The following is a 21563-nucleotide window of genomic DNA, read 5'->3' as shown; positions in this document are numbered from 1 at the left end:
CACTATCCAAAATTCTTTCTTAGTGAAGGAGGTGGTAAATGTTTTATTTGGTAGAAAAAACCCCAGAACCTACTACTATGTGCCTGACAGAGCAGGATACAAAGGGCTTGACATCACCTACATGGTAATACTGGAAAAAATATTCACCCTGAATCATCCATGCCTCTAGCCCCGTCTTCCAGCATACAAATAAAGGGACTACAAAACAAAACACTGAAAAGACACAATCAGACAAATTCAGACTGTGGGACACTGATGACAAGATGACTGGGCTGTCCTCTTTATAAGGATGACAATATGAAGAGGAAAAGGGTGGAACTGTTTACTATGAAGAGACACCGCAAACAAAAGCACATGGTTGGATCCTGACTTGGGGAGGCACAGGCAACAGTATAAAAAATATTTTAGGGACAACTGGGGAAATCAAATGTGCACTGCATAGAAGATGATATGACAGGCTACTGCTCATTTCTTCAGATGTGGTAAATGTGGTTACAAGAAACCCTCACTCCTGGGAGAGTACTTAGGAGTGAGCCATCATGTTATTGGCAATTTTTTCAAAAAACAAAAACAACACATAGACAACCCCACACAAATACATATACAGAAAAAGAATGGGGGGGTCCCCAGTCTTCCCCCTCCCCATACTGCAGCCCTCCATTCTTTTAAGCTCTCAGTAGTCAGGATTAAAGGCCCCAGATTTAAAACCTTGAAGTATCCTGGACTCAGCATACCACGTGGACAAGGCCCATTCTCAGGCCCCAAGAACCTAGCAAGACAGAAGACAGGGGAACCGCCTCCTCAGACAGACAATCTGGTTAGAGACTAGGTTCCTGAACAGGCTGCAATGACTCTTGGCCCCCTCCCTTTCCCAGAAAGGAATACTATGTGTCTAGGCACGTCTGTAATTAGCCCAAAGAGGTACCCCCGCCCCCACAACACCCAAAGTCTTATTTTGATGGAGAGGCCACAGTGATGGAGAGCCTGGAGGTAGCCCCCAAAGACAGTGGGGTTCTCCTCCAGCCATACCTAGGGGAAGGTCAGTGGGGTGAGGGAGGGGTAGGGCTGCAGAGGACTCTGCTCCTCCCTGCTGCAGGGGGTCAGTGCAGAGCTGGGAGACTCTGGGCATGGCTTGCAGGCTGTGTGACTCTGAGTTAGGGGTGCTCTGAACCCTGCCTGACCACTGAGGATTTTAAAGGCTTTGTACTAATTTCCAGAATAAGCCCCACGGATAGCTAAAATTAACAGCACAAATCCACCAGAATGAGAACTGTTAACACCTCACTAAAGGGAACTCTGGAACAGGAACAAAGACCTTGAAAGTAAAGTTGGAGGAACCAAGGTCAAAGGAGGAGAAGGAAGAGGAGAAGGTGGGAGTGGGGAGGCAGGGGGAAGAGGCACCATCCCAGAAACCACCCCGTCCCCAGCAGACAAAGGCTCTGGGAAGCTCTAAAGTCAACAGAGGTCCCACAATTGAGGCTGAGACCCACAACCTCCAAGGCAAAAAGATAATGGTCACTGGAGGGAAGGAAGACACTTCTGTGCAGGGGAGACGGCAGCGAAGGAGGAAGAGTGTCCAGCCACACTGCACCACACGATCCCTGCAGCTGTGTGGGGAGTCAAGGACAGCTGAGGGATGGTGTGTATCTTGAGGAGCAACTGTGTTGCGGCACCTTGAGGCTGGCACCCTGTGCTCAGGTTCGGGTCTGCAAAGGCATACATCTGTCTCATCACCATGGCTTCCCTATCAGTTCTGGCTATTTTTACTGGATAAATCAGGTTTCCAGGGCAGTAGCCCACTCTTTACCATGGAACCCAAATTAAATGAGGAGGAGAACCGACAGCAGCACCTGCTCCCTCTAGCTTCCTTAGAATGAAGGGCCTGTGCAGAGGGGTCCCTGCACCCCAGTGCGATGAGTACAAGGTGCCAGCAAGCAGCAGCAGGAAACTACACAAACACAGAACATAAAATGCAACACGGAGAGCTACCTTAGAGTTGGAGAAGTCTTAGAAATCATGAAAGCTGAACACGAGAAAACTTTCCCTTCTGCTGCTTGAAGACTGAGGACAAAACCAAACCACTCAAACCTGCACAGGTCACCTTCAGTCCTCTGCTGTGAGGCTGGCAACAAAGCTCCCTCCGGCCTATCTGCCTTTCCCTCCCACACTGTCCCAGCCTTGTAATCCCCTTTACCCCAATTGCTTATTTGATTCTGTTTTGAGCAGGAAATAATACACAAACTCATTAAAATGATAATTCACAGATTATGATGGTGTGGTATGTTATTAGAAACTAGCAGAACTAAAAGGATATTCTTCTCAGTTATTATATCCTACCACTTCCCAAAATATCTTAGGAAGCTTATAATCTACAAAAACACAATATATTAAGATAATGGCAAAATGCTATCCACAGGACACTTAAAGCAGAGTGTCTCATTTTCACAAAGGAAGCAGTAGCAGAGGTCACCAAAACAAGGTCCTAATGTTGAGAAGGTAGGTCCTTCCATTTGCCACATGCTGTGAGCTGTAGCCTTGGAGGCACAGTCCCAGCAGGTGGGTGCCCTGCTAAGAAAGCCACACAGGTTCCCTGTGCCCTACTGATAACCCAAGTCCCAGCCTCAGTCTGCTCAGGGGAATCCGGTGCCAGGGCATGACTTCCTGCCTCTGCTCCTGCCCCTGTCTGAATGGAAACACCCACTCTTCATCCTTTGTATGCCAAGAGCTAGTTGAGTCTCCAGCACCTGTGTCTGCAACCATCTCTTCTGTGACTCCCTATCAACTCCCTGGCAGGACATCAGTGACCTGCTGGCTGTGTACTTCACTATACACGTACTGGCACCTCTGGCTGCCTCCATGGGTAACCTGCACCTTCCACACAGACAAGTCACTAGGTGTGTATGGGGCTGGGTCGGGGTTCTTCCTCTTTTCCCAGGGCAAGAGTGTGGATACACCACACCCCAACAGTCATAGAAACCCCACATCCCAAGACCGGCACCATGCCAGGGTGCCTCAAGCACACCCTCTCTACCTGGCAGCATTTGCTCACTGCCAAGGTCACTCACTGGATGGGATGCCTGCCTCCTGACATACAGCCAACACAAGACCACACACAGTGAGGATGAAAGCCAAGGGGGCAATGCTGCTCCTTGCACCACAACAAATACGGTTGAGCTCTGTGTGCACACAGCACATAGACACCTCCCACACACAAGCCACAGTCCCCTATTTCTGGTTCTGAGCCATTCGGGCAGGGTGTCAACCCCTCTCCTGTTCTTTCCCAGCTCACCACTCTTGCAGAGGGGAAGGGAGGTGAACTACACTGACTTGGATTGTTCTTTTGGGGTCTTGGGTCTCTGATGGGAAAGAGGGTACCCCCCTACGACCAAACACAGTCGCCCAAAGTCTGCCACACCTCCTGATGTGTCACCTTAGGCAGCTCTGCTTACCTAGCACAAAGGCTGACCAGGTTAGCCCTTGGCATGATGTGGGGATGCAGCCCCAAGTAAGTGAGGCAGACAGTACTGTAGTAAACTCACCTTCTACCCTCTCCAGCTCAGCCAACCATCCCAACTACAGGCAGTTCCTGAATTTACAGATTGGCCTACGAGTTCACTGGTAAGGACCATGTCCCCCAGCCAACTAAATCACCTTCATCCACTCAGGTCTTGCAACACAGGGATACAAATGCTATGCCCAAAGACCCAATGGTGCTGTCACCACTTTCAACTGTCTGGCTCAAGTGATCCATCAAAGGCCTGGGCTCAGCTCCTTCCTCAGCAGGACAATGACAACCCTGTCCCCTTCCTCTGGGTTCCCTGAGGAGACCCTCCCTTTTGTCAGGCATGGTGACTGTAGGCTGCCCAGAGGGGCCTTCAGTGCACATGGCTTCCCTCTACCAGCAGACCTGTGAGGGAGCTACCTTCTACTCTCTCAAGACACCACCCACACTGCAATGAGAACACTCAGCACTGCTTACTGTCCCCCAGTAAGGGTGACCCTCTTGACTCTGAGTCTTTCAGAATGCAGACCACAACTCCCACCTGCCTTCTCTGCTACTTCCCCCAGAGAAGGCCAACCCTAACTCAGACTATTTTTGATGGAGCAAGAGACAGAACCTGCATGCTTACTCGGAGACAGTCCAGCCAGTGTGGCTTCCTACCACACCCCAGCAGAGTCTTAGGAAAGTAAGAAGCTGTGCTATGAAGAGGGCAGAAGATGGAGCAAAGAGAGGAAAAGGCAAGCTTGCAGGAGGAGGAAGGAAAGGTTACTTCCATCCCTCCCTGGGCTAGCTCCACATTCACTTAAGTTGGGCACTAGGGATACAGAAAGAGGACAAGCTAAAGCCCTGGCATCAGGGAGGGCAGCATAAGCCAGTGACAAAGAGACATAAAACACAAAGGGCAGAGTATGATAAAGCAGCATGAGAGGAATGAACATAAGGTGCACATGTGGGAATCCAGAGAACAGCAGAAGCTTCTGAGGAGTTGGGCACGCATCAGAGGAGGGAAGGGCAAGCCAGAACAGAAGATGAGCAGGTGTGCGCTGGGTGGGTGGGGAGGCAAAGACACAGCAGGGTGGGACGGCAGGGCACACAGAGATGGCAGAAGGCAGGACTCAGACGCACAGCTGAAAACAGAAGAGGCAGAGAGCAAGGGACACATGGACACCAGGTTACATCTCAGTTAAAACAAGGAGTGGAACTTCAGCCTAGTCAGCCCAAGGAAGAAGTGGAGGCAGAAATATGGAACGAGGTCAGGGCAGGGTCAGGGTATACAGTGAGTAAGAATGAGGAGCCCTGGAGGCAAGGAGACCAACTGGGAACCTGGCGGAACAGTCCAGGTCTGTACTACAGGAGGAGGTGGGATGCCTGCGGGAGACAGGATGTGACTTGCCAGCCAACAGAGAAATAGGAGAGAGGCTGAGTTTCCAGGCTACACAACTGGGACCGGGTAGTGCTCTTCACCAAGAGGACAAACGTGGAGGGGAACCCTGTAGGGGTGGGGTGGGGATCAACGGCAACCAGGACCCTGTCCCAAGTCCTGCTGGTTCTTCCAAGCAGCCTAGGGCAAGTGGCACAGCTCAGTGCCTTAAGGGTTTCGGCACCCCCCTTTTAACACCCCAGCCTCACCTGCAGCCAAAGGTTGTCTGCAGCAAAGTTGTGATTCCCACGCAGAAGAAAATGGTCCCGATGAGCTGGCTGGTGGCCCACTGGTCATACCCCACACACATGGCATCGGCCAGCAGGAAGGGCACTGCAATGGTGCCGCTGAAGCACGTCAGGTAGTGCTGTGGGTGAGAGAAGAGACGAGAGGGAAAGAGGAACCCTCCCTCATTTGCTCCTGGTTTTATCCTGGACTTGCTCCTCTAGTATCTCAAATATAAACACAGTTCACATGAAGAATCTCTTCGATTTCTCATGTGCCAAATCACATTTTTTTCCTTTTCATTGTGTTTTCTTATCCTGTTACCCCCCTTATATGATGACTTACTACTTTCATGAATCCAGGCCAGCACAAAGAAAGGACTCAAGACAGCTTATGTATTTTTACTGGAGACACCTGCTCCCCTGCCCCAAAGCTTTATTGGCATTGGGTCTTTCTCCTCTTATCCATTAACTGTGTGATGCTGAACCACTCCTGCGTTCTTCAAATAAACCCTGGTTAGTCGAGCTGTACTTTTATTCTAGGATTTGTTTTTAATCTGCATTGCTAAGACAGTCTGTAGTTTCTTGCTTTTTAAAAAATATATATTTTTAGTTATAGATGGACACAATATTTTATTTATTTTTATGTCTTGCTAAGGATCAAACCCAGTGCTTCACACATGCTAGGCAAGCTCTCTACCACTGAGCCACATCCCCAGCCCTATTTGCTCTTTTTCAATTCTTTCAGGTCAGGGGATTAAAGCTACATAAGCTTCATTGCATAGGGTATTTTCCAGATTTTTCTATGGTCTGGTATTGTTCAGCAGACACAGAATTTTTCTGTTCTTGTCAAGACAGGTAAAGACACAGTGGCTATAGGAACTGGCTCCATCTCTGGGGACCCCTCCCCACTCCTTGTGGCTCTGGACAGTCCCAGGACTCACAACTCACTTCCCTGCCTGGCTTGTTCTCATTTCTGTTCTGCAAACTCCCTACTTTTCTTCCCCACAGCTTTCCCATCTGCCCATGTTTGCCAAACACGTTGCCAGCAGCCCATGAAGCCCAACAGTACAGGTGTTTCCTTGGGGATGAAACATGCTACTCAAGTTTGTGTACTACACATTATCAAGAAGATAGGCAGGATTTTTCACTCCTGTGTAACTAGGGGAGACTTTTAGAAACATCTACAATAGGAAGATTCCAAACAGCAGGTTTCCTGCACCTGGTTCAGGATACTTGGCCCAAGGTTAAATATTCACCAAGCTCAGCTCCTTTGGCTCTGACTGCTCCTTTGCTAGACACCTTGAATGAAGGCTGCCATGCGTTCTGATACCTAAAGGGAGGGCAGGGCCTGGAAACCTGACCAAAGCACCAGGTCAGCAGGCACAACCCCACTTCCACATAAGCAAACGTGTCTGGGCTCTGAGACCAACTTTCACAGCTTGTGAGAAACCCTAGGGCAACTGATCATGCAAACTTGAGAAAGGGAAAATGGAAAGTCAGACCTCAGAACAGGGTCCAAGCTAAAACAACAGAGCAAATGAAGGCCAGGAGGTGCCACTGAGGAAAGAGCTTCCTGCCTTGTCCCCTTTCTCCAAAAAACCACTTTAATCCTTTAAGTGGGAAAAGGAGCTAGAGAGAGAAGGGAAAGTATCAAGCATGAAGAAGGCCTCCGTGTGTCACCTCGCCTTGTCCCCAGCCTACCTGCTCTTCAAGACAAAGTGGCCACTTCTATAGCCATAGCCAAGTTTCCCTTCTTTTTACAGGTAAGACTTTCCAGTTATGTTCTGGCCAAAAGGGCACTTTTCAGGCTTACTCATATTTCATGGCAGAGTTTGCCGTGGCTGTGGACTGGATTTAGCCAAGACAGGGATGGGCAGTAAAAATCAATCCCTCTGGGGGCTGGGGTTGTGGCTCAGCGGTAGAGTGCTTGCCTAGAGCGTGCAAGTACCCGGGTTCGATCCTCAGTACCACATACCAACAAAGATGTTGTGTCTGCCGATAACTAAAAAATAAATATTAAAAAATTAAAAAAAAAAAAATCAATCCCTCTGTACTGGTCTGCTTTCTTCTATTCTACCTTCTATTCCTTTTTTTTCCTTCTTTCTTTATTTTTTGGTTTCAGGGATTGAACCCAGAGGTATTCGACCACAGCTACATGTCCAGTCCTTTTTTATTTGGAGTCAAGGTCTTGCTAAGTTGCAGAGGCTGGCCTCAAACTTGTGACCCTTCTGCCTCAGCCTCCAGAATCACTGAGATTAAAGGAAAGCACCACTACAACTAGCCTTCTTTTGTATTTCTACTACCATCTTATTCTTCCCCCTTCATTATTCCCTGAACATTTTTTTTCTTTCTTTTCCCAGTTTTTCCCTTGCTCTGCTTCCCCCCCCCCCCCTTGGTACCAGGGATAGAACCCAGGGGTTCTTTACCACTGAGCCACATACATCCCCAGCCCCATTTTATTTTGAGACAGGGTCTTGCTAAGTTGCTGAGGCTGGCTTTGAACTTGCAATCCTTCTGCCTCAGCCTACAAAGCTGGTGGGATTGTAAACATGCGCCACTGAACCAGGCTTCCTCTGCTATTTTGAAATTGATGTTAAAAATTCCCATTCATGGGGGGCTGGGGCTGAGCAGTAGAGCACTCACCTAGCATATTCGAGGCACTGGGTTCAATCCTCAGTACCACATAAAAATAAATAAATAAAATAAAGATATAAAAAACAAAATTCCCATTCATGGGCTGGGGCTCAGCAGTAGCACAGTTGTCTGGCACGTGTGAGGCACTGGGTTCGATTCTCAGCACCACATATAAATAAAGGTCTATTAACAACTTAAAAATATTTTTTAAAAAATTCCATATTTCACTCATAAGAGTAAGTTTATAATAAAATATTCAATAAATAAAATTCAAATTTGAATTTTCCAAAAACTCAGGTGTTTGACAATTCAGGCATCTGACAGTGGTTACACATTCTGAAGGAACCATCTTACCTGCAACCCCAGAAATATGCACAGGTACCAGGGAGGAACATCTTCTATGGTGTAAATCATGTCTGACCTTTGGGGGTCCAGACTGCCAGTGCTGTCCAGAGTCTCTGCAAGAGAGCTCTGTGGGTGAGGGGAGAGGACATAATCAGTGAAGGCCCAGACGAGGTTCATTCAGCTCCATACAGCCTGCTGTTGCTGAGAAACAACTCTAATCCCCAGGCTGCCTTTCTCTAAATCTTGAGCCTTGGCCACATTTGAGGCGAGGGTCAAATAAAAACTGACTCAGTGGGACAGCTGATCCTCTGATTCTGGGATTCTGGGTCCCTTGATATCAACTCATCCCCCTAAGCACCCAGCTTGCTCAGAGCTTCTCTCCAAGTCAGTGGATCCTCCTGGTTGGACAGAGATGCTCGCTCCAGGGTTTGGTACTGTAAAGTGACACCCTGAGACCTCCAGTGAACAGATGTTATAAAATGTCAACTGCTTTCAAACAAAAAGCACTGGTCTGCCCCTCCCACCCAACCCCATCCCATTGCATCCCTGGTAAGGAAAGCATCTTTGTACCTAAAAAGAAAGTCTACGCTATAAGGTTCACATCTTAACTACCATTAAGACAACTAAAAACCAGTTCCTTCTGGCAAAAACATTGTTGCTCAGACAACAATACGGGGGGGGGGGGGGGGGGGGACACACCTCTAATGTATATAGACCCTTAGGGTTTGAGTCAGATTCACAGCCAGACCCGACTTCAGTCCTCAAGCTCTTAACCTCTTCTCTCTGGCATCCTGGGTGAGGCTTTTCAAAACATCTAGATAATGAACTCTATAAGGTTCACATCTTAACTACCATTAAGACAACTAAAAACCAGTAAATATGATTCCTCTTTCCATTACAAAGAGAACAGATCCACAGACGCAGCCCTGCACAGGAGGGTAGACCCAGAGTCCCAGTCCAAGGACATCCCCATCCCTGCAGCATGGGGTCCAGGGCAGAGGCAGGGACAAGGGACAGTACCTTCTCAGCAATGCCATTTTCTGTAGTGTAGATTGCCATGAGCTCTGTGTCTTCATTGTCTTGCTCACCAGTGGACGTGGCCCCTCCATTGATCACCACCTGAAGAGAAACCCTCCATTAAGAGGCTGTGTCACAAAACTCAAAGTGGATCAAGGACCTAGGCATTGGGCCAAAGACTCTGCACCAACACAATGAAAATGTAGGCCCAACGTTCCATCACGTCAGCTTAGGAACCAAATTCTACAACAAGAATCCTAAAGTGCAAGAAGTAAAACTGAAGATCAATAAGTGGGATGGTATCAAACTAAAACGCTTCTTCACAGTAAAGAAGGCAATCAAGAATGTGAAGAGGGAACCCATAGAATGGGAGAAAATCGTTGCCATCTGCACCTCAGATAGAGCATTGATCTCCAGGATATAAAAAGAACTCAAGGGCTAGGGTCGTGGCTCAGTGGTAGAGCACTTGCCTAGCATGTTTGAGGCCCTGGGTTCGATCCTCAGCACCACATAAAAATAGATAGATAGACAGATAGACAGACAGACAGACAGACAGAGGTGTATCCTCAGCACCACATAAAAACAAACAAATAAATAAAGGTATTTAAAAGAAAAAAAAAAAGAACTCAAAAAACTTCGACATCAGCTGGGTATGGTGGCGCACACCTTGTAATCCCAGCAGCCCAGGAGGCTGAGGCAGGAGGATCGCAAGTTCAAAGCCAGCCTCAGCAATTTAGCAAGGCCCTAAATAACTCAGCAAGACCCTGTTGCTAAATAAAATACAAAAAAGGGCTGGGGGTGTGGCTTAGTGGTAAAGTGCCTCTGGGTTCAATCTCTTGTACTAAACAAACTCAAAACTTTAACACCAAAAAATAATAAATAAATAAACAAACAAACAAACAAACCAATCAATAAATAGGTAAAGCATTGAACAGGCACTTCACAGAAGAAATAAAATTGGTCAACAAATACATTTTTTTAAAAAGGTTCAAACAATTAGAGCAATACAATCTCCAGCAATTAGAGAAATACAAATTAAAACTGCACTAAGATTTCATCTCACTCCAGTCAGAATGACAATTATCAAGAATACAAATAACAATAAATGTTGGTGAAGATGTAGGAAAAAAGGTTCACTCATACATTGCTGGTGGGACTGCACACTGGTGCAACCATTCTGGAAAGCAGTATGGAAATTCCTCAGAAAACCTGAAATAGAACCATCATTTGACTCACTATATACCCAAAGGACTTAAAAATCAGCATATAACAGTGATACAGCCACATTAATGTTTGTAGCAGTTCAATTCACAAGAGCTAAGCTATGGAACCAATCTAGGTGCTCCTCAACAGAAGAATGGATAAAGAAAATGTGGTATATACACACAATGGAATATTACTCAGCCATAAAGAAGAATGAAATTATGGCATTTGCCAGTAAACGGATGGAACTGGAGAGTATCCTGCTAAGTGAAATAAGCCAATCCCAAAAAAACAAAGGTCGAATATTCTGATATGCGGATGCTAACACACAATAGAGGGGTGGGGATAAATGTTCATTGGATTAGACAAAGGGGAATGAAGGGAAGGGAGGGGTACGGGAATAGGAAAGTCAGTGGAGTGAATCAGACCTAACTTTCCTACATTCATATATGAATATAGGACCAGTGAAATTCTACATCCTGTTCAACAAGAATGGAGTCCTACTTGGAATAAGTTTTACTCCATGTACGTATAATAGGTCAAAATACACTCTACTGTCATTGTACATATCTGAAAAGAACAAATAAAAGAAAAAGAGGCTGTGTCAGCACTTAACACTCTGCTGTAGAGAAACCTGTTTTTTCCTTTTAAAAAAGCCACTGTAAGGCTCATAAGAGTCCAAAGTATGCAATTCCCCCATCACAGCAGCAAAGTTTTAGTTTTCTTAAATGAAATTCTAGTTTTTGTTTAGTTTAGTTTTGTTGTGGTACTGGGGACTGAACCCAGGGCCTTGAACATGCGAGGCAAGCACTCCGCCAACTGAGCTATATCCCCAGCCCTCTTAAATGAAATTGTGAGGCTGTCATCGTGCTGCAACAGTGACCAGGGCACGCCTTTTTGATGGAGGCAGTGTCGTGTCTCACAGGGTGAAGACAGGTCTCTTCAGAAGCTCAGCCAGAGGAGACCAGAAGGGGAACATCCCGAAGAAACCTCAGGCCAGGGGAAGAGGCTCGGAGGGGCCAGTGCTGAGAGGCCAGCCCTGCTGTTTACCTGACCAGGCCATCATCACTGAACAGAAGAGAATACCCCAAAGCTGCCTCAGAGAAGATCCCTCCCAAGAAACCACCTGACGGCTGCCCTGGAAGGAGGAACTTCAGTTAGAGGAACTGGAACCCTGCTCTTCCCCTGACTAGCTGGCCAGCTTATTTAACATTCACTGCCGGTAAATAAACTAGCCTGTTGGTGTGGGCTCCCCTAGTGCCCCAGGCTAGTTTATTAATAGTACCAATTAATATTCAATTAATATTCAGTTTCTGGGTCTCCCACATAAAGACCAGAACCCATCTGGGGTAAGTTCAAAGGAGACACCTGGCACCCAGCAGTCCCTTCTCTGCCTGCCCTTGGTTAGGGGCAGCATGATCATCTTGGGTTCCACCATCCTGCAGCAGGAACGTTAATATTTTTACTCTTCAGGCAAATGTTTCCGTTCCTAGCAATCTTTCCTGAAGAAGCAAAACTGAAAACCAAAAGAGCTTAAACCCAAAGAAATTAATCACTGCCTAAGTTATAACAAGTAATTAGTTATAAACCATTTATTTACATCCAGAATACAAGAAAAATTAGTTTGTAATATCAAGGAAACTTGAATATTAACTATAGATAACAGAAAAACTACATTTTTAAAATACAGATTAAAAAAGAAAAAAAAGTTTAAATTACAGCACTGTGAAATGTACTAAAAAAAAAAAAGAAAAAAGAAAAGATGAGATGGCCATAGAGAAAACAGATTTCCGTATATGAAAAAGGGTCTGTCACAACAGTTTATGAAAAAACAAACAAATCAAAGGAAATGGGCAAAGGCTAGGTATATCAAATTCACAGAAGAAAAATTAAAATATGCAATAAGCATACAAATAGCTGTCCCAATTTTAATTCACTTAGAAAATTATAAAAATGACGTGTAAAATAAAATTTATTTTTTAACACAGATTTGAGGAATTTAAAAGATGAACCTAGGGTTGACCAGGGTGTGGGGGGACAGCAACCATCCGATGTTCTTGGTGGAATCGTCTTTGTGAGGGGTGATATGGAGAAGGGATTTAAAACAGGTGTTTTTCTGGATCTAGCAACGGCATGCATACAAACTCATTCTTGAGAAACATCCATGCCTGGGGTATGTGTGTTTGAAGCTGACCACTGCAGCATTGTTTGAATTACTGAATACTTAGGGACAACCTAAATACTCATCAAAGATAGATATTGGGCTGGGGGATGTAGCTCAGCACTATAGTACTTGCCTAGCATGTCCAAGGCCCTTAAGACTTAAAATCAGCTTACTATAGTAATACAGCCATGTCAATGTTTATAGCAGCTCAGTTCACAACAGCTAGATTATGGAACCAACCTAGGTGTCCTTCAACAGATGAATGGATAAAGAAAATGTGGTATATATATATTCAATGGAATATTATTCAGCTTTAAAGAAGAATAAAATTATGGCATTTGCTAGTAAATGGATGGAGTTAGAGAATATCTTGCTAAGTGGAATAAGCCAATCCCCAAAATACCAAAGGTCGAATGTTTTCTCTAATATGTGGATGCTGATTCACAATAAGGCAGAGGGCACTAGAGAAGAATAGCATTTCCTTAGATTAGGTAGAGGGAAGTGAAGGGAGGGGAGGAGAGGGGATGTGGGGATAGAAAAGATAGTAGAATGAAGCAGGCATTGTTACTTTATGTATATATGTGACTGCATGACCACTATGATTCTAATGTATACTCAGAAAAAATGAGAAATCATATCCCATCTATGTATGATATATCAAAGTACATTAATGCATTCTACTGTCATGTGTAACTAAAACGAATTCAAAAATTTAAAATGGTAAATAAATAAATAAAGTTTTAATAACCTGCCTACCTGTGCAAACACTTGGTAAAGGATCCAGAAAAAAAATCACAAATCAGTAGGAAGAGTGCCCCTGAGACAAGACAGCTATGGCGGACACCTTTCACTTCTTCCTCAGAACCCTCCTTGGATATTTGGATCTTTTATAATCAGTATCTATCCATACATTATTGCATATTACTTCCAAATATTAGCAGTGGTTGTTTTTTAATCAATAGTCCTGAATTTTTTACCTTCTTTTCCCCTTGTTTATTTTGGCGATTTTCTCTAATGAGTACAATTTATTTCTACAAGGAAAAAGAACTTAAAAGACAAAAGGTCTAAGCAGCGTAGCGTAGATTGGAAATCTCTCAGGACCTTCTCAATCTACTTAACTTTTAGTCAAAGATATGAGAACAGTGAAAAAATTAAACGGTTCTTTCAAGATCATAAAGATTATCACCCGGGGCTGAAGATGTGGCTCAAGTGGTAGCGCGCTCACCTGGCATGCGCAGGGCGCTGAGTTCAATCCTCAGCACCACATAAAAATAAAAGATGTTGTGTCCACCGAAAACTAAAAAATAAATATTAAAAAAAATTCTCTCTCTCTCTCTTTAAAAAAAAAAAAAAGATTATCATCCAAGTCTGAGGCTGGTTTTAAAGTATTCCAGAGATCTCAAGTGACACTATGCATTCTTACAGGGCAGAATTTTCTTACAGTGTTTTAAGAAAAAAATCTATCTTTAAAACTATCACTAAATCATGCTACAGCTTATACACAAGCCACCTGGGTTTGTGGCATTAGTTTTCAGTATAAAACTAGCTGCTAAGCCAGATACACACTCCCAGCCAAGTTCAGATCCACACAGGAAACTAACTTGCAACGGGTACCACACTCCAAATCATATCAAAACAGCACTCAACACACTGAGAAGCCATGAGGCGTGCACACTCAGATGAGCTCTCCTAAAACAAGGGCACTTAGTTATTAAATCAGAGAAACGCAGGTCTGGTTTGAAGTCCTGTGTGAGCTGAGGCTACTCTTCCCCGGCATTCATCCTGGATTGCCGGAGAAATAACTGCTCCCTGAGTACAGAATGCCTTATGGGGTGATGGAAATGTTCTTGAACTAGCTGAGATTGTGGTTGCACAACACTGTGACTGTGTTAAATGTCAATGAACTGTTCACTTTCACATGGTTAATTTTATGCTATGCAAACCTCGCCTCAATAATTTTTTTTTAATTTATATGGCACCAAGGAAGACAGATATCAGCAGGAGTTAGCACTTCTTACTGCTCTCTTTCTGCTCTCACACACACATGAATTAAGTTACTATAAAATGCAGACACTGCCAGGCCTACAGAAGCACCCCTGTAATCCCAGTGACTTGGGAGGAGGACTGCAAGTTCAAGAGCAGCTTCAGTAACTAGTGAGATCCAGTCTCTAGGGGCAAAAAAAAGCAAAACAGGACTCGGGGTGTAGCTCGGTGGTAAAGCACTCCTGGGTCCAATCCCCAGTACCAAATAAATAAGAAATAGACACTCTTCAGCCTAAATAAAGGCTTGCATACTCGTTCAACAAATCCTGGCCATGTCCCAAGCAATGAGGACGTAGTCCTGTTGCTCCCTGAGAAGTTCAGTCTAGAGGGGCATGTGGCTAAGGAATTCCAACTTACAATAGGAAGTAGCAGGGAACCATGAAGGGATGCCAAACACAGGAATCCACAATCAGATGTGTGCTTTGAATAGCCACTCTGGCTGCAGCAGGGAGAACGGATGGGTGCTGGGAAATAAGGGGAAGATGAGAAGAGCAGAGGCAGGCTGACTCTTCAGGACAAGGACAGTGGCCTGGGTTGAAGTTTTAACAGTGGCCAAGGTAGGGTTCAAGAGAGAGAGGACATGGTTAATGGACGGCGGGGGTGCCTGGATGGGAGCTATGGAGGCGGTGGGCAGACACTGTAACAGTACAGTGGGCAACACCCCAGCCCTGGCCAGAGGATGGCTGAGATGCAGGTTCCAAAGAGAATGGCGTAGGGGGCATAGAAATCACACCCTACAAAGGAAGTTTTCTTTCCTAGGAGGTCTAGCAAGTTTACTTAACTGTAAATATTACTGATCTAAATAACCTGTGGTTTCTAAAGAATGTGCACAAGGTCTACCTGTCCTAGGGACCTTGAGGCCCACCCTGCACCTGCTGACTTCCAATAGCAGAGCTGAGGTGGGGCCCATCCACCTCCCTTCTCCCTTCTCCCTGAAGGACAGGAACATGTCTGTCTCCCTCGCGCCACCAGAGCTCCCACTGGTAATGGGAACAAACTAGGAAGACTGGGCACAAAAAGGGACTGAGGCCATGAGAGACAGGGCACCCTCAGGGGCTGCTCTTGCCTGACACCTAATCTTTTGTTAATGTGCAAAGAGCTGCCTAAATTTTAGTGCTTAAAGGCAAAGAATTCTATTCAAAATATGAATCTATTTCACTAATCTTGTTTCCTTTGGTTGTTGAAATCCAGTTATTTCAAGGATGTACTTTTTGAAAAAGCACATGAAATTTAATTTTAAAAATCAAAATGTTCAGGCTGGGAGTACTCAGTGGTAGGAGGCCCTGGGTTGGATCCCCAGCACTAGGGGGGAATAAAATCAAATATTAAATAAATTCTTTGAGAAAGGCACTGAGTTTTTTTTTTCTTTTAAGGGAAAAGGATGAAAAATGTTGCTGATAGTAAGAGTTTCACATTTGTGAACCTCTAAATGTTATTTTAACCAGGAAATAAAACATATCTTAGAAAGCTTTCTAAACTAATGAAGCCTGGCTTTAGTTTGTGCTATTAGGAACAACACAGATAACGGGAGAAATCTGGCATCTCTCCTCTCAGGAAATTAATCATGTTTTTATAAAAATGTTAGAAGATGACTTATTTATAACCCTTTTAGGAACAAGAGGTCCTTTTTCGCTGTAAAACTGTTTGAAACCAAACTTGTCTCCCAAACCACTACTATGCAGGCATTTCACCAGCTCTGAAAGCAGGTTTTTTATTTCAATTTGTTGGTTGATTTTTGTCTGTCTCCAAAACACAGTGCTCTTTTGACTGGGGGGGGGGGTGGTGTCTATGGCTCAGGAAATGGGTCTTTTTTGCTCAAGTGCTTTATTTCTGCTAAGCTAAGCCAATGGTGTGCTTGTTCCAAAAGCAGCTCTCCTGAGATATCGGGAGTGCTCCTGTAGGCAGAGGGCAGAGGCACCTAGGACCCCACACCTCTGATCAAAGGATTCAGAACTCAAATTTCCCACCTGTTCAGGATCTTCTATAACCCACCTACCACATGTCTGGAAGCTCCATGAAACACTTTATACTAAGCCCATCACTTTCAGAGTAAAGTAATAAAGTTCCCCCAAATTAATAGCTTTCTGTTCTTTTAATAGAAAGGTAACACACAATTCTTAAGCCCCCTTCACAGCAGATCCACACAAAAGATAATTTCCTCTGATAACCCGACTTATCCTACAAATTAAAATGTAATCTGAAAAAAGACTAAAAATATTGAAATCAGTATTTCCCCAGTCTATACTTCAAGCCCCTCTTTAATGAACATAACCAGTCTTCCACTTGCCTTCAATATTATTAGAAATTCCAAAATTAAGGGCTGGGCATGTACCTCAGTGGTACAGGGCTAGCCTAGAATGCATAAAGCCCTGGGCTTGATTCCCAACACTGCAAACAACACTCCCCACCAATCAAACCAAAAAAAAACAAATCAACAAAATTAACTACCATGAAAAATAACTCAAGGTGAGCACAATGCGACATATGCCAAACCTCCAGAGGCAGTCAAACTCAGATCAGGACACCCCAAAAGCTGCAGCTCATAGCTCTAACATACCACTCACTGCCCTGAAGTGGATGGGTGCTCCAAAACTCCAAATCTTGTTTTCACTACCTCTTCAAACAATATGGCCCCCACCGACACCCCTGGTAGCCACATGCAAGCAAAACCATCAGGAGCAGTCGACACTGCAGCCCACAGATCCCAGGAAGTTTAGCCTCTTGCACCTGCACTGCCCAACTCCCCACTTCTCCAGGGGACTTCTGGAGGTGCAGCAGTCAGAGCAGCCTCAGGGCTCCCAGTGTGCCCTCTCCTGTCCTCAGCACCACTTTTCCTTTGAGAGGAGCCAGAAGGTGCTCACTTCCCTAATTCTAGCCCTCAGCCCTAAGCACCGGATGGGGTGATGTGCCTGTCACAGTCCCACACTGAAAACGTCACGTAGTTTGTGTTCCTGCTCCCACACGCAGCCCAAAATGGATAGTGGTGGGGATGGTTAGTGTCGGCCTGGCACATATTCAAGTCAAGCACTGGGCTGGACACTTGGTCAACATCTCTCTGAGGTGAGGCTTATAAGTAGTTAACTAGAGATGCTGTGGTTTGAATATGGTCTGCTCCTTCTAAAACTCATGTTGAAATTTAATTCCCAATATGAAATATTAAGAGGTAGGACCAGGTGGGACCTTTAAGAGGAGATTAGAGCCCAGCCCTTATGAATGAATAACCGATTCAAGTGATTAATAGATTAATCCGTCATCTCAAGAGTGGGCTAGGCTTCTGGCACACTCCCAGTACCAGTCATGTGGCACTCTGCACCATTTCTAGATTCTGCAGGTAAAAAGTCTATCACCAGACACAGCCCTGTGAAACTCAGACCAGAAAAGATCCTAAGGCCACCTAAGAGATGACAGGAGCATGTCATGGTTACCAAACTGAATTCTCAGCTATAAGAAAGGTCAACGTTCCAACAGGAAAACAACCATGGAAATCTAAATGGCCCATCTTTTCAAATGTTCAACCTTACTTGTAAGACACAAATTAAAACCATGATAAGAAACTTTTTTCCACCTACTACATTGGCAGAGACCACACATTCTGCTGCCCAGCATGTGGGAAACAGGCATTCATTCATACGCTGCTGATGAAATTACCTTAACCAAAGGCAATTGGTGGCACCCCTCTACTTTCCAGGGTATGCTCCTCTGACCCAACAATCCCACTCTTGGAAATTTATCCTTCAGTTACATCTGAGTGAAATGACTTATGTGCAAGGTTAGTCACTACGGTGCTACTGGTAACAGCAAAATATCAGAAACAATTTAGATGTCTATCAACAGGGATTAAATAAATGATGGTATATTTGTACCATGGATTGCTCTGCACTTAAAAGAACCCAGGGGCTGAGGTTTGGCTTAGTGGTAAAGAGCTCGTCTAGCACATGTGAGGCACTGGGTTCGATCCTCAGCACCACATATAAAAATAAATTAATAAAATAAAATATTGTGTCCACCTTCAACTAAAAATTATTTAAAAAAAAAAAAAAAGAATCCAAACAGAGTCTCTTTAAAAAATCAACTTCCTAGTAACTGCTTTCCTGCATCAGGAATCTCCTCCTACTGAGAACAGAAACTGAGAAGTTACCCTGTGGCCCAGGTAAGCACCAAGGAAAGGACTTAACATGCTTCTGATTAATACAACCTAACTGAATCCACATGTCTATTTCCTACCTTTTGTCCCATTGAACCCCTTCTCCTGTTATAAAAGCCATTGGTACCCCAAAGCCCCTCAAGATGGAGATTTGAGATTAAAAAAAAAAAAAAAGGTCTCCTTGGGATGGGGTTGTGGCTTAGTGGTAGAGCGCTTGCCTAGCATATGCGAGACACTAGGTCCAATCCTCAGCACCACATAAAAGTAAAAAAAGAAAGATGCTGTGTCCAACTACAACTAAAAACTATATATATATATTTTAAAAAAAAATCAAGAGCACAGTGCTAAGATACAGGCATGGTGATGCATACTTGTTTAAAACTACCAACTATTCAAATTTAAAGTCAGCTGCAATGTAAGAATCTATATGAAACCTCAAATTCTAAACAGAAAATTACTTTTTAAGAAGATCAAAAACTTAGAAAAAGGGGGTAAGGAAAAGGATCTCTTATCATGCAGAAAAACCTTCATTTGCTTCTCAGCTTTTTTGATGTTCATATTTCAAAGCACATATTGGTAAATTCCTTTTCAAAACTTATTTTTCTAATGGAAAAGGCTGATCATCTTGCTTGTTCTATTTTGACCTGTCAAGAGCACCGACTCCCCTAAATCATGGAACCTCTGTTCCCAGTAACAGATACCGACCACACACTAATAATACACTAACCATACATAGTTATCTACATAGTAGATTAAAATTCTTTTCTTACAGAAAGAGGAGAATTACACCAATTCTCTAGGCTGACTCCAGGAAATGGTCTCCTATCACACTCAGATCTTGGGATTGACAGTGTGATTCTGAGAAGGGTCTATTATTCTTATAAAAAGAGAATGTTCTCTAAGACAACTTTTATTTTTTGTTGTTGTTATTTTCACCCTTTTTACTTCTAATATAACATCTGAATAATATTGTTACAGAAGTAATGATAGCTATCTAAATCAAAGTCCCCAAATCCATTTAATCAACTATAATCTCAAGAGAACTTCAGCAATATTTGTGACACTAGCCTAAGCCTCCCTCTGTTCCCAAAAAGTCATGATTAAATTGAGGCAACCCTAAGACAACTATTATCACTACCCAACCAAGACTTTCAACTTTAAAATCTAACCTTCTACTTAGGAATGTACAAGAAGGAAGCCCAAGGCAACTGGACAAAGTCACAAGAACAAGAACATGTTCTGGGCTTCCCTGTTTGGTTTTCAGAATAGAACTACTGATATTTAAAAAAGAAAAGGAAAAAAACACTTTTCTGCCAGCTTTTCATTGCTCAGAATGAACATTCAGCTAGGCGTGGTGGTACGTGCTTGTAGTCCCACCTACTCAGGAGGTTGAGGCAGGAGAATCACAAGTTTGAGGCCAGGCCCAGCAACTCAGTGAGAACCTGCCTTGAAACAAAAAATAAAAAAGGGCAGGGGATGTTGCATCTCTGGGTTCAAACCCCAGTGCCAAAAAAAGGAAAACAAATTTGCCATCACAAAATCTGGAGTTTAGAGGAATCAAAGCTGCTATTAAATAGCCTCTTCATTCACACCGACAACCCATGTCTGCCAAGGTTGCTTGACTTAAAAAGATAAAGGAAGGGAAGAGAAAACAGAGAAGGGGAAAGGACAAGGAGAGCAGCCCGGCACAGTGGGCTCTGGGCTCACCACCTGGCCTCTGCAACACTCACCTCCACCCTGCTCAGCAAACCCATCAGACTACAGTCCTTGGGGTCTCAGGTCTCCTGGAGTCACTTCCAGGAGAGAGTCTTTCCCTTTTTCAAGGCATATTTATTTTATTTTTATTTTTAATTTGTTATATATGATATCAGAATACATTACAATTCATATTACACATATAGATCACAATTTTTCATATCTCTGGTTGTACACAGAGTCACACCATTCGTGTCTTCATACAGGTACTTAGGGTAATGATGTCCATCTCATTCCACCATCTTTCCTATCCCCATGTTCCCCGCCTTCCCCTCCCTCCCCTTTGTCCTATCTAGAGTTCATCTGATCCTCCCATGGCCCCCCAATCCCCATCCCCATTATGGGTCAGCCTCCTTAAATCAAAGAAAACATTTGGCCTTTGTTTTTTGGGGATTGGCTAACTTTGCTTAGCATTATATTCTCCAACTCCATCCATTTACCTGCAAATGCCATGATTTTATTCTCTTTTAATGCTGAGTAAAATTCCATTGTGTATATATCCCACATTTTCTTTATCCATTCATCTACTGAAGGGCATCGAGGTTGGTTCCACAGTGTAGCTATTGTGAACTGTGCTGCTATGAACATTGGTGTTCTTGCCCCTTCTTTTAAAGTGGCCACACTTCCAGGCACCGCTCCACCTCCTAACACTCTCTCCAGGGTCAGGGTGTTCCTCATGAACTTGTATTTGTTGTAACTACAAAGGGCAGGGGGAAGGGATATACCTCTGATTCCTGGTCAATTCCATAACTATCCAATTCAGAAATATTCTTTCTTAATGTTTTACTGTGTTTTCCAAATTTCCTAATATAAACATGTATTATATTGTAATCCCATAAGTCTAGTCATAAGTATTTTCAAAAAGTTTCCCCTAAAGAGCATAAACATGCTTCCAGCTATTTCATATTCTTAAGTTTGCTTGTAGTTCAGGTCGTCACATACTGTACCTTGTGAGTAAGAGCAAGCTGTATCAATAAATACACAGGAACAACAGGGATAAACCAGGGGGCTCAGGAGAGTCAAACACATGGCCCCAAGTCCTGTGTCTGCCATTAAAAGGCCTCTTCATTCACCCTGCATCTTGATTTCTCTCGGCCCCCTTTCTAATG

The 21563-nt window shown here is 44.1% G+C and overlaps 1 protein-coding gene across 5 annotated transcripts in view; it reads right to left on the bottom strand.

The window, feature by feature from the left end:
* Slc23a2 (solute carrier family 23 member 2) overlaps nucleotides 1-21563 on the bottom strand; it is a 123014-nt gene that overhangs the window by 34549 nt on the left and 66902 nt on the right. For all 5 annotated transcript variants that reach the window (XM_058575684.1, XM_046433279.2, XM_046433280.2 and 2 more), the window contains 3 exons: nucleotides 9149-9247; nucleotides 8138-8254; nucleotides 5132-5289 (listed from right to left, as the gene is read on the bottom strand). In XM_058575684.1, the coding sequence (XP_058431667.1) occupies nucleotides 5132-5289; nucleotides 8138-8254; nucleotides 9149-9247 (374 nt within the window). The remainder of the gene's footprint in view (nucleotides 1-5131; nucleotides 5290-8137; nucleotides 8255-9148; nucleotides 9248-21563) is intronic.

The sequence above is a fragment of the Marmota monax genome, unplaced genomic scaffold (assembly GCF_021218885.2).
Source record: "Marmota monax isolate L192 unplaced genomic scaffold, Marmota_monax_Labrador192_F-V1.1 WCK01_AAM20220418_F8-fsc00014, whole genome shotgun sequence".
Taxonomy (NCBI): domain Eukaryota; kingdom Metazoa; phylum Chordata; class Mammalia; order Rodentia; family Sciuridae; genus Marmota; species Marmota monax.
Note: the sequence above shows the minus strand (reverse complement) of the source record. Positions and strands in the feature narration are given on the sequence as shown.